The sequence below is a fragment of the Apodemus sylvaticus genome, chromosome 13 (genome assembly GCF_947179515.1).
Source record: "Apodemus sylvaticus chromosome 13, mApoSyl1.1, whole genome shotgun sequence".
NCBI classification, from domain to species: domain Eukaryota; kingdom Metazoa; phylum Chordata; class Mammalia; order Rodentia; family Muridae; genus Apodemus; species Apodemus sylvaticus.
The window spans coordinates 23,116,713-23,129,691 of NC_067484.1; the positions used below are offsets into that span (position 1 = coordinate 23,116,713).

The 12,979-nt window shown below is 48.9% G+C and overlaps 1 protein-coding gene across 1 annotated transcript in view; it reads left to right on the forward strand.

The window, feature by feature from the left end:
* The first annotated feature begins 7,370 nt into the window (after nucleotides 1–7,370).
* Mapk4 (mitogen-activated protein kinase 4) overlaps nucleotides 7,371–12,979 on the forward strand; it is a 46,448-nt gene continuing 40,839 nt past the window's right edge. Inside the window, exon 1 of the mRNA XM_052155734.1 lies at nucleotides 7,371–8,015. Within this exon, the coding sequence (XP_052011694.1) occupies nucleotides 7,470–8,015 (546 nt within the window). The 5' untranslated portion in view covers nucleotides 7,371–7,469. The remainder of the gene's footprint in view (nucleotides 8,016–12,979) is intronic.

Genomic DNA, 12,979 nt, shown 5'->3' on the forward strand with positions numbered 1-12,979 from the left:
GCACCTGGATGTTCTGGTTTCCTTTCCAAATGTAGCCCAACCACAGCAGCCACAGGCAGGCCTCACCTACTAGCTGCCAAAGTCACCATGTGCTGAGTTAGACTCTGAAGGAAGCTACCATCTTCAGCTGGTCACGGCGGCCTGTACCTCACACACTCAAGCTGAAAGTCAGAGGATTATGTGTTCAAGGACAGCTTGGACCCCATCATAAGACCCCCATGTCATCCCTCGTCCTCCCAAAGAAAGTAACTCGAGTTTCCAGTCTCCTTAATCTCCTTCTTCATAGCGAGGAAGCCGGGAGTTTGCCTTTAAGTTACAGAAGTTAAATGCAGGAGTTGTCAAAAGTCAGAATTGAACCATTGCAACACACCCCACCTCCCTGACAAGCCATATTCCCAGTCTCAGGCTGGGCAGGTGTCCCTGCACAGCCAGCACTGTTTCCATGGAAATAAGCATCCACACTTCATACAAGAGAACCCAGATTGTCCCCTTTCCTCGGCTTCTCCAGGTTGGGACTGGATCTTCCATGAAGAACCAGCATTTCTCTCACTGCTATTTCAGTGTGTAGAAAATCCTGGGAGGTCTTTGTTCTCCTGGACGGTTATACAATGTTCTAGAAAGGAAGTAAAGCCAGGCCTGATGTCACACACCTTTAATCTCAGCACTATGAGTTCGAAGCCAGTCTAGTCTACCTAGTAAGTTCCAGGACAGCCAGAGCCACATAGTGAGACTCTGTCTCAAAAAAAAAAAAAAAAAAAAAAAAAGCAAAACCAAAAACTTAACCACTACTATTATTTAATAATAATAGTAATAATAATTAATTGGCCGGGCGGTGGTGGTGCACGCCTGTAATCCCAGCACTTGGGAGGCAGAGGCAGGCGGATTTCTGAGTTCGAGGCCAGCCTGGTCTACAGAGTGAGTTCCAGGACAGCCGGGGCTACACAGAGAAACCCTGTCTCGAAAAACCAAAAAAAAAAAAATTTTTTTTAATTAATTAACTAATTAATAAAATAGAAGTAAGCAAAGCCTGCAGGCTCCAGTTTGTTCTTTTGTGGAAGGTCACCTCCATCCACCACAGCTCTGATATTCCTCATGCAAATCATTTTCTTAACTTCCTCTGTTGCTTTATTAACTCCTACTTGGAGAGAGGACAGCAGGGCTCTTCATCTCCTTTCTCAGGGTCCCCAGAAGTATGTCCTTTTTAAATTTTATTTATTTTTTATGTATATGAGAATCCTATCACATGTACACTTGCATGCCAGAAGAAGGCATCTGATCCCATTACAGATGGTTGTGAGCCACCGTGTGGTTGCTGGGAATTGAACTCAGGACCTCTGGAAGAACAGCCAGTGCTCTTCACCACTGAGCCATCTCTCTAGCCTCCAAGGGCACGTTCTTAAGGGAACTTGATAAGGAAACTGCAGCCCATGGTAGGTAGTATGGCGGTGCCCCAGGGACACTAGATGTCCGCCATTAGAGTGGATTAATAGTGGACTTGACCATCTCTTGATACAAAGGCTGGAGCTGAGTAGCGGCTCAACTACTCACGGCTGTCAAAGAGTGCCGCCGTTCATCTGCCACTTTAGTGAGCTGGCTTTGTTCTTCCAGCTTTTCTCCACAGCATCTCAGATCAACATTACATCAATTACGCCAACATTGATTCTTCTACTATTGTGTCCTCAGATAGGAGGTAGTGTTTCTTGCACCTTGGGGAGGAAGTTTTTTTTTCCCCCATAAAGCTTATTTTTCAGGAATTGATCCTGTGATCACCCAGTGTCAATTTCTGCCTTCAGATGACATCTTTTTAGACTCAGGGTTCTCAGTGGGTTTAGGTTTGAGAAGTACAGTTGCCCTCTAGGACTTTAGGGACTGTGTGAGGTAACTGAGGAGTACCATTCGCACGTGACTGGATTAACCTTAGCTACAGGGCAGGTACGAAGGCTCAGTGGCTAAAGGGACTTGCTATACACATCTGACAACCTGCGTCCAGTCTGCATATTCCACATAAAGGCGGACAGGGAGAATTAACTCCACAAAGTTGTCTGGCCTTCAGAGGTATGCCATGACACAACTGTGCCCGCAGTCACATGACACTATGTACACATACACACAGTAATAATAATTGTCCCACAAAACAAGGAGTGGACTGCCTACCCTGAGTAAGACCCATGTAGATAGCATTGGTGATGCTGGTAGAGACTAATTTAGCTAGCCTTCACGTGACTCCAGGCTTGTCAGAAAGCACGACTGACAACCCTGTGGGAGACACTGAGTCAGGTACTGGCTGACCTCTGCAATGCTAACCTGTCTCTGGAGAAATTTCCCAGTAGACCAGCAACTCAACTGAGCTGACTTTGATGGTCAGTGTCTGGAGACACTGCAGAATATTACTGGTATGGAGTGGACAGAGGCCAGTGTTCAGGAGGGGACTTGTTGACGATGACATGGACCCAAATGTCCATAGTACTGAGACCGGGATGCCTGGGTTAGAGACAGCTTCTCCCTGACTGAACCAGAAGTGGCTACTATTCATACACAGGAGGCAATAGTGGCCTGGGTAGGTAGTCAGTGTCAGCTAGAAGTGACACTGGGCAGAACCTCTGTGAAGAGTAGTCAGCTCGCCTGAAGGGAAGACTGACCACAACAAAAACATGATTTTGGCCCTTTGTAGAAATGGCTTACTGATCTTCACTCACGAACCTTGGACTCAGTCAGGCCCCAAGTGTGGCGTAAATGGTTTCACCTGACACTGTGCAGCCTACAGCGCCATCCAAGAATTGCCTGCAGGTGTTTTGGGGTGTCTGGGAGAAGGAAGGAGACAGGAGCGGAGAAATGTCAACGGCTCACTGGAGACTGTTCCTGCTGAAATCAACAGCGTGAGGTTTGCGAGGCGCTGAGCAGACAGAGGGGTGAATCTAAATTTAGATTTTTCCAAAGCCAATTTGTAAACCAGAGCCCCAGGGATCCCAGAATGGGACAGGTGGCATATGCCACCTCACCTCTGGTTTGCCTCCATCTGTTAAAAGGCTTCGGAGTGAGAGAATAACTCACCGGAGTTCTGCAAAGCTGTCCATGAGAAACTCACTGAAACCGGGGTTCCACGCTTGGGGGGGCCTAGGCTAGCTGTTTTTATTTCTGTGTTTATCACGGTGTTTGCTATGAAACTGCGGGAAACTGTGCTGCCCCTGGGGACCTCCACACATTCGTCTTGGTGCCTGTCATCTGAGCGCAGCTGAATAGGTTAACCTTTCTGTCCTCCTACAGTGAATGCCAAGTCCTTAGTTTGAAGTCATATCTGGGATTCTGAGCAGCTCTGGGCTGCTGCCTCCTCTTGGAGGTGACCTCTCTCTGCTGCTGAACCCACTCCACTACCCAGGGTCCTGTCTGAGTGTCGTCGGCCGTTCTGTGGGGGGGTGAATAGGGCTGCTTCTGCATCTATCATGCTAGAAGTGATCTGAGACCTGTTGGAAAGGCTGCTTCATGGTCAGCAGCCTGTGGGAAAAGAAAGTAGGTTTGCGGTAGATGTTGCAGAGGAACTAGAGAAAGGAACTGTCTAAAAAGAAGCAGTTTGGGAACAGCCGTGTAGCAGGCAACACAGGTGGGGACAGCAGAATGCTTGGATGAAGGCCACCTGCATAGGCTGTTGAACTTCATAGAGGTAGTTAGTACTGGAGTGACAGATGATTCCAAGGAGGTCAGCGTTCAAGCTCTGCATGGTTAGGGGTCGTGGTAGGAAGAACCTATGAGACTTGCTCTCATACACAAGGAGAAACAGCCCACCATCCGGGAAAAAGGCTGAATATGGGGACACACTCTTCCACAGTAAAGGATCTGAGAGGCACGGCACCATTGAAGAAGCAGGGCGAGCATTAAGAAGGCCCATTGAGACACCCAGGAGGAAGATGGTGCTGGTGGAGCAGAGCTTCCCCAAGGTGACATGTTCCCTGCATCCTCTAGCCCAGCTCACAGGCACAAGGAAGATAGCCCCTCCCACAGTGGGCAGGAAGAGGAAAGGCTTTAAAAATAAATGAAGTCCTTAATTATTCACAGATTGTCTGCACTGCAGCTCCAATGCCAACAACTCTTCCTTTGAGACATTTCAATCTCTGTTTACCGCCCAGCAGGAGCTGGGAAGAGGAGGCTTCTCTCCTCAACGAGAGATCTACGTAATTAGCTCCCTCTGCAGTACCTTTGGGGACCAGGACCCAGGAACTGCAGGAAACTCCAGCTCAGGTGGAGTCGTCGTCTGGTCAGGCTGCCAGAGTGAGCCATGCATGTGTGCATGCGTGCGTACATACACACACACACACACACCTATGCGTCGATGAAGGTTGAGTTCCCTGAGTTAGATGTCTACGAGGACTTTACTGCATACAGACTGTGACGCTGTGTGTGTCTCAGAACCCTCCCTAAATGGCTCAGGCCCAGTGTCTCTCTGTGCTAGCACCACTAAGCTAGCACTCACAGTGTCCTTCACCTGAGAAGTGAGAACTTGGGTCAGAAGCAGCCTCAGAGGGCAGGCTCTTAGCACTTAGGGACATAGGCGGCAGGTGTCAGTCACTAATGGAGTTGGTTCATAGAATACTTAGAAGCCTGACCCAACCCAATAAAGGCTGATATTGACTCTTAGTCACATGCGCCTAGGAGGACAGTACTGCCTGTAGTATGGACAATGGGACCTGTTCACTCAAGACTATTGCCAAGTCTGAAGTTTTGTTAAGTCTATGATTGTTTGACCTCTGGGCCCAATAAAAGCTTCAGAGGGTAACTGCTGTAAATTTGACAGGCTATCAAGAGTCAGACCATCTCATGACAGCTGACATCTGTAGAGCCGAACACTTGCTTTATTCCAGAGCCTTGGCAATTTCCGTGTTCAGAAATCCTCAGAAGGCACAGGGCAGGGGGCAGTGGCACAACTCAGGAGATGGCACATTTGATAATGCCACACATGGGAACCTAAGTTCAGCTTCCCAGAGCCAGGGGAAGAGAGTCAGGCTCCCCAGGGCCTGCTGGCTAGCCAGTCCAGCCAAATCAGGGGGTTCCGGGAACAGTGAGAGACCATGTCTCAGAGAATAAGGCAGAGAAGCTGGCTGGGAGCAACTTAGAGCTTCCTCATGTACAGACATGTGCCTGGGTGCACAGCCCTCAGTGCGGTACAATTGATCATTTGTATGCCCACACACACACACTCACTCTTATACATACACATTTACATTTACACACATTCACATGTGAGCACATACACACTGTCACACACTCATAAATACACACATACATTCACATACACTCACATGCATCCACATACTCGTGTTCTCACACGCACACACTCATAAACACACACACACATTGACACACTCCCACACATTCACTTGCATACTCACATACACACTCACACACTCATAAACATCCACATCCACATGCACATACACACTCGTTCACATTCACTCGAACACACACTCATAAACACTCAAACACCCTCACACACTCATACACATATATACACATTCACTTGTGCACACATACTCACTCGCACACACTCACACACATGTACTACAATTTCAAAGCATTACGCTCATGGTGGCTTTGCTTCATTTATTATCTGTAGAGTCATACAGAGTCCAGATGGAAACATGGACTCAATGGGGCTCTGCATTTTGACGAGATCAGATAGATGGGCTGGGAATTAAGAATTAAGGAGCCTGGCCAGATTCCCTCTGTGCTGGGTACAAAGTTCTCTCTCTGTGCAGCCGTGAACTTTGTACACTTGGGAAACATGCCACACTCTTGAAGTCACCGTGTTGCCTTACTTCAGAGTTCTGAGTTGACAGTGGGATTTGGAGGGTTTCTGCTTACCACCTAATATCCTATACCTGCAATTTGAGTTAGCAGTCATCAAAAGAGAACAGTCAAATACGGATGTGGCCAACTGCTTTAAACAGTTAGATCCCCAGTGGCTCTGACGTAAAAAGGCTAAGGCTTGCCATGCTGGTCCTGGGTATAGCATTGGCTTTTGGGTAGATGGCTCCTTTCCTGTAAATGACAGGAGAGTTTTCCGGTAATTCTGTATGTGTGTATCTGCCACCTATGAGGAAAACAAAGACTACAAATGCCATCTCAGTCTGAGGTGAATTTTTTTCTTAAAGTATTCAAAGGTGTTTGCAAAATAAGGAAGGGACCCTCATGGAGAAAACAAGATTCCAGAGTCTTCATTTTCATCTGTAGCTAGTTCCTCTTGACTCTCAGCCTTCCTAGCTAGTGCTGGTATGTGTGTGTGTGTGTGTGTGTGTTTCCACGTGCAAAGCATAACAGATTAATTTTGCAAAGGTCAAAAGGGATGACTCCCACCCCCAATCTGCACGTGTTAGCCCTGGGGCGTAGGGGGGACAGACACTGACATGAAAACGCAGGCACTGTCTGATGGGCTTATCAAATCATCCATCTTCCACCTCTGCCAGGGCACTGCTGCACACAGCGTGAGGGAAGCTAGGCAGCATAGCTGGAATCCCCTGAGCAAGCAGCGGTTCAGCTGGCTGGACAGATCAAATAACACTTGGGCTAGTTAACAAAAGACTCGAGTGGGAAGGTGTCAGAGCCGGAGGGTGGAAATTTACCCAATGTTGTTTCTTTGACAGGAAAGGGGACTGACTGTCTGAAAGATGCTACATTCCTGCAGCCCTGAGGCGTCTGGCTGAGCATCTCTGTCGAGGTGCTGCAGACAAGTGGGCGAGAGAGGATGTCCTCTCATCTGAAGCCTCTGGAGGGTCCCGGCCTGGCCGTTGAGTTGTTCTTTCTGGACTTGGGACAGCAGATGTACCTGCAGAGCTCGTGAGAGAGTGTGGCTTTGCCCAGCTAGCTCTCTACTCACCAGACTGGTTGAGGTTTTGGCATCCAAATGAAACTTGTAGAAAGATAAACTAGCGGAAATGAAAAGAAGCCCCTAGAATCGTCTAGACTCCATTAACTGGATCCCCTCTTGCTGCTCAGGGCACAGAGGGAGGCTGTGATCCGATTAAGCTCTGGGAACACTTAAGTAAAACAACAACAGCTCAGCAAGCAGCTCCTGCACTTGAGCCACACAGAAGGATTCAAAATTACCGAATACTTTATACTCTGAGATCCTTGGAGACAGAAGATAACGATACCAGCTATTCCTTCTAATAATGCGGGATCCAGAAGAAGCATGAACCATTTTAATCATCTAAGAGGGTTCTTGAAGCACAGGAGTTGGTGGCAAACCCTCCGAGTGCAGGTAAGAACCTCTGCAGCATCCAGCTAAACAGGTCGGTGAGCAAGGACTCACAGCTCTTCCTGTCCCGACAGCTGGCAGCAGCGACCTCACCAGGAGCAAAAGCATCCCTCGGTTGTGAGATTTGACAGAATGAGGTATGCTGGGGAAGCCACCAGCTGGAACTTAGCCTTTCCTGACTGCCCCTGCATTTCACAGTCGGCCCCAGACCACTGAGGCAACAATGGCTGAGAAGGGCGACTGCATTGCCAGTGTCTACGGGTATGACCTTGGTGGGCGCTTCGTTGACTTCCAACCCCTAGGCTTCGGGGTTAACGGGCTGGTGCTGTCGGCTACAGACAGCAGGGCTTGCCGGAAGGTAGCCGTGAAGAAGATCGTTCTGAGTGATGCCCGGAGCATGAAGCACGCGCTCCGGGAGATCAAAATCATCCGGCGCCTGGACCACGACAACATTGTCAAAGTGTACGAGGTACTAGGACCCAAGGGTAGCGATCTGCAGGGCGAGCTCTTCAAGTTCAGCGTGGCCTATATCGTCCAAGAGTACATGGAGACCGACCTGGCGTGCCTGCTAGAGCAGGGTACCCTGACTGAGGAGCACGCCAAGCTCTTCATGTACCAGCTACTCCGCGGGCTCAAGTACATCCACTCCGCCAACGTGCTGCACCGGGACCTGAAGCCCGCCAACATTTTCATCAGCACGGAGGATCTTGTGCTGAAGATTGGGGATTTCGGGTTGGCAAGAATCGTGGACCAGCATTATTCACACAAGGTATGTCTGCCCGGAAAGGCGGCTGCTACTAGTGACCTGTGAGATCCTCAAGGGGGGCACGCAGTGTTCCAGAGGGCTTGTCTGTCTCTGCTGTGATCAGGAGACTGCTACGAGTGTTAGAGGAGGCAGAAAGATCCAGGGCCTGAGACATTGTTGGGGTGGAGGAATATGACTGTGGCCAGTAACTCTGGGCTGCACGGGTGACAGGTCCGATTAAACAACAAGTAGGAAGCTTCTTTTAGCCCCAAGCTCTATGTGGTTGGTGGATTTTTCGTTTGCATCTGCTGATGCTGGGTGACTGCAGCAGCAGCAGCAGCAGCAGCAGCACTCTCAGTGCACAGGAGACCCCAGAAGACTCCCCACACTGGGAACACTATGCTCTGGTTTGTCTCACCTGCTCCCCTCCCCAGGGCTGGACCATGCTGGGTTCCTTTCCATCAGTCAGCCAAGAGTGAGCTAATACCCTTCCCCTCAGTGCACTAGGGAAGCCACAGTTGAGGTCAGTTCTGTTCAAATTGCCCATGTACATCACGGAATCATATCAACTGCACAAGTCACCACCATTTATTTCCAAGGCCTAGGTCTCCTCCCTCCTGACTGGCTGTCTCTTCGGGAACAGCACGGTCTCTGACTTTCTCTTCCGTCTTCTGCCAGACATGCTGCCATTGCAGGGTGCCTGATTGCCTCCATGTAAGCACTTTAACCAGGCACCCTGCAACAGCCGGTCTCCCGACAAAACCTTTACTCCTTGATATTTTTTATTAGAACATAACGCCCCCTAGGAAGCAGGTACGCCACTAAATGTTCATAGCCAAGGGTAAGAGCGGGCCAGGGAATATGAGTGACTCTGACCTTGAACACGGCTCGACTCTTCCTCTCCAGGGCCCTCCTGTTCCTCTCCCATGTGCAGTGGGAAGACATAACAGGCACAAGTCCCTGATCACCCTCACTGGCCGGACCTCAAGCTCCTGCACCAATCTCATACCTCACAGCAGCCTCACTGACTCTGGCTTCTTCTCAGTACCACGGATTACTTTGCTGTCTTAACCATGTGCTTCCCCTCTACCCCGACTCCTACAGCCTCGTCTGTCAAGATTGACAGCCGAGTCTGTAGGCAAGAAGCCATGGCAAATCAATCAATCAATTAATCAATCAATCAATCAAACAAACAAACAAACAAACAAACATAGCTCCTTTCTAAGGAGCTATGATGTCCAGTCATTGAACCAATGTTTTTTTTAACTTCAATTGGTTCTTATTTGGCAAAAAGATCCAGAGACTCTACAACATTTCTATTTGGAATACATAGAAACCCTCTCAAACATTCTTTTCTTCCTTATGAGTTACTGTTAATTTCATGTGCATTGGTGTTTTGCTTGTATGTGTGACTATGTAAGGGAGTCAGATCCCCCTGGAACTGGAGTTATAGACAGTTGTGAGCTGCCAAGTGGGAATTGAACCCAGGACCTTTGCAAAAGCAGCCAGTGCAGTGCTCTTAACCACTAAGCCATCTTTCCAATCCCCACAAAAGCATTCTCTTCTTTAAAGTTTTATTTTTATTTTATGTGTGTAAGCGTTTGCCTGCATGGTCTGTACGCCGTGTGTGTGTGTGTGTGTGTGTGTGTGTGTGTGTGTCTATCTGGTACTTGGTGCCTGGAGGAGACCAGAAGAGGGCTTCAGATCCCCTGAAGCTGGGGCTAACGGATGGTTGTGAGCTGCTGTGTGGGTGCTGGGAATCGAACCCAGGTCCTCTGAAACCATTGAGTTGTCGCTCACCTCCCTCTTAACTGTAGTAAACCAGTACTCTTGAGAACTACCATCTGGTGAGGTAGTCACAGGGAGGGAGCTTAGAGATGTACTGTACCCTTCAGTACAGCCGGGAAGATGGCTGGCTCCTTGTGGTGAAGATTCACCATGGTAGCAGTTTTATTTTGTTTGAAACAGGTCCAGCTCTGTAGCCCAGGCTGGCCTGAAACTCCATCATGCTTTGGCCTCCTTAGTGTTGGGACTGCAGTCCTGTGCCATCTGTCCCAGCTGTTGAAAACAAGTCTTGCAACAAGTCAGCATGGTAGGAGCAACCCCATAGGGCGGGGAGTGGAGGAGATGGACTCCCTGTTGATGGCGCTAATTTGGACAAAGATCACTCACCCCTGGAACCTTAGGTTCCCCTCAGGTGACAGAGCTGTCCCCTGCCTGCCTCTCTGGCTTGCAGATAAGAGTCAAAATCAGCCGTGAATGTAGAATGCCTTGAAAAGTGGTTGAAAACGACATCACTGAGCACCGCAGAGCCCCAGCACAGTGCGGGGGCGGGGCTGGAGAAGAACAAGGCTCATGTGACTCGGCTCCTCCTCTAGACGCTGTTCCTGCCACTCCTTAGGGGGACCGTGATTCTCCCCATGCCTGGAATTCACGTGTTCTCATTCCATCTCTTGGGCTCTCTTTACATTGAGGGGCGTGGGGAGGGCACATTATATAAGGCTTACCCTGGTGTGTGTTCACATGAACCTGGCCACCCTGGGTTTGCCAGGGACCACCCACGGCCACCTTTGGCCCTGTTCACTTTCTGCTCTTAGCTTGCGGCCCTCCTCTCCCTCCGGAGCTGATGAAAGGCTTCATACTCGGTGCTTTTATTTATCCAATGTGCATTTAAATCAGTTCTCACTTAATCCTCATAATGCCATGAGGCACTTAGGGCAAATGGGCCATTTGACAACCCAGAGAAGTGGCTTTGTGAGAAAGCGTGTGGCTTCCAGGGCTGACTGGCAGGAGGACTGTGAGGAACTGGGGCCTCTCTCAGTCTGGGTGAGGACTCTTCTTTCCGAAGTGCACCAGATTCTGTGTGGGACTGCCTCTGAGTTTCCCGAACCTTCCGTCTCTTCTAGTATTGACTGCTCTCCACTCTGTCTTGTGGGTATTTCTGTCTGGCCACAGAAAACCATGCTTTTTGAGGGATGGTCTCTTCCATGGAATTGTATTAGTTACGGTGCAACCTTGATTTTGTTGCTTGAACTAGACATATGGAAGGGCAGTGATCTATCAGAACCTTGTAGATAGGAAGCTAATATGTTTGTGGGTTCCATAGCTAGAAAGTATAACTCGGAAAAAGAACTCTACACTTTTCAGACAATAGGTGGGGTCAGATGTGTGCACCTACTATGTGCAACTGCACATGCCAGTGTGCTTGGAGGATTGTGGTGTCTGCAAGCCATGTGCTCTGTGGACACTTAATCTCTCTTGACGAGGGTCATTATTTACGTGGAATTCATTAAAATATACCCTTTTCCACATACTGATCCAGTCGAGAGCCAGAGTGCTCTCACCAGGGACCTCTTGGCTGTACTTGACCCACTTGGCAGTGTGTAGCATCTGTTCCTCACTCTTCCATTTTTGTCTCGGGCAGATGGCATTTCCTCTTCAGTCCTGTGGCCTTTATCTGCTACAGGACCTTCCTAGGGCAGGTACCCACTTTGCTGGTCTAGAGGACATGCCAAAGGAATTGCCCTCTCTTCTCTAATGAGCACCTAAATCAAAACAGCTCCAAGACAAACTCAAGAGCCCTCCGGGTCCACCACACCACGTCTAGGGATCTTGGCCTTGGCCTGGCCCAGGGGACAGTAAAGTTTCTGTTACACACAGGCAGGGGATGGCACAGGTGACAATGAGGACGACTCTGGGGGGCTGAGGGAACACTGGCACCTGTATCGTTGGATTAGTGACTTGTGTATCTCTGTGACCAAAGTATCTAGGGGGAAAAAAGAACCCTCTTGGAAGAAAAGTTCATTTTGACTTCTGCTTGTAGAGGGTTCTCTTTAATCCATCATGGTGGGGAAGATATGGCAGAGTTGACAGCAGAGTGAAGGGTAGGGAGCTCCTTACATCACTGTGGATCAGGAAGAAGGTAGAGCGGGACAGGAGCCAGCGTGGTAAAACCTTCAAACACCCACCCCCACCTGGGTTCTGGTTTCGTTTCTCTTACCCTGATAAAACGCCCTGACAAAAAGCAACTTAGCAGGGAGAGGGTTTGTTTTAGTTCACAATCCCAGGTGACATTCCGTGATAGCAGGGAGGTCAAGGATGCAGGAACTTAAAACAGCTCAGTAACATCCACAGTCACGAGCAGAGAGGAGAGAGAATGAATGGACGGATGCAGGCTTGCTCGCTTGCTTGTGCTCGGTGTAATATTCCAACTCACACTTTAGAACCCTTTGCCTAGGGAATGGTTCCACCCACAGTGGACTGGGTCTTCCTTCAAGTAACTTAACTAAGGCAACCCCACAGGTCAACCCAATGTAGACAATCCCTCATTAAGAATTCTTCCCAGCCGTGCGGTGGTGGTACACGCCTTTAATCCCAGCACTTGGGAGGCAGAGGCAGGCGGATTTCTAAGTTCAAGGCCAGCCTGGTCTACAGAGTGAGTTCCTGGACAGCCAGGGCTACACAGAGAAACCCTGTCTCGAAAAAAAACCCAAAACCCAAAAAAACCAAAAACCCAACCCCCCCCAAAAAAAATTCTCTTCCCAGGTGATTCTAGGTTAGGTTAAAATGACAATTAAAAGTGTTAAAACTAATGACTTTCTGCCAGCCATGCCTCACCTCCTAAAAGGTTACACAGACTCCCCAAAAGCTTCCAGAACATGACACTCTAGGGAACATTTCAGATTCAAATCATGACAGATATTCAGTGACTGACAGTTCATTTTCCTTATATAGTCGAACCCTGGAGTATGAGGTCTTTACTCAGCCCCATGGCCCCCCTTGTCATCTCACAGGTGTAAGCAGCAAAGGAAGGAGCCCTGCTCATGGCCATATAATGAGCACTACGCAAGGGTTAGAACTGTGTTCACTAGTTTTTGTTTTGTTTTGTTGTTTTGTTTTGTTTTTTACAAACCACACTTGTCAATTCTTATTCCTGTTCTGCTGCTGCTTCTGTTTTTCTATGGGGTTGATCAGTAAGCAGCTGAGGT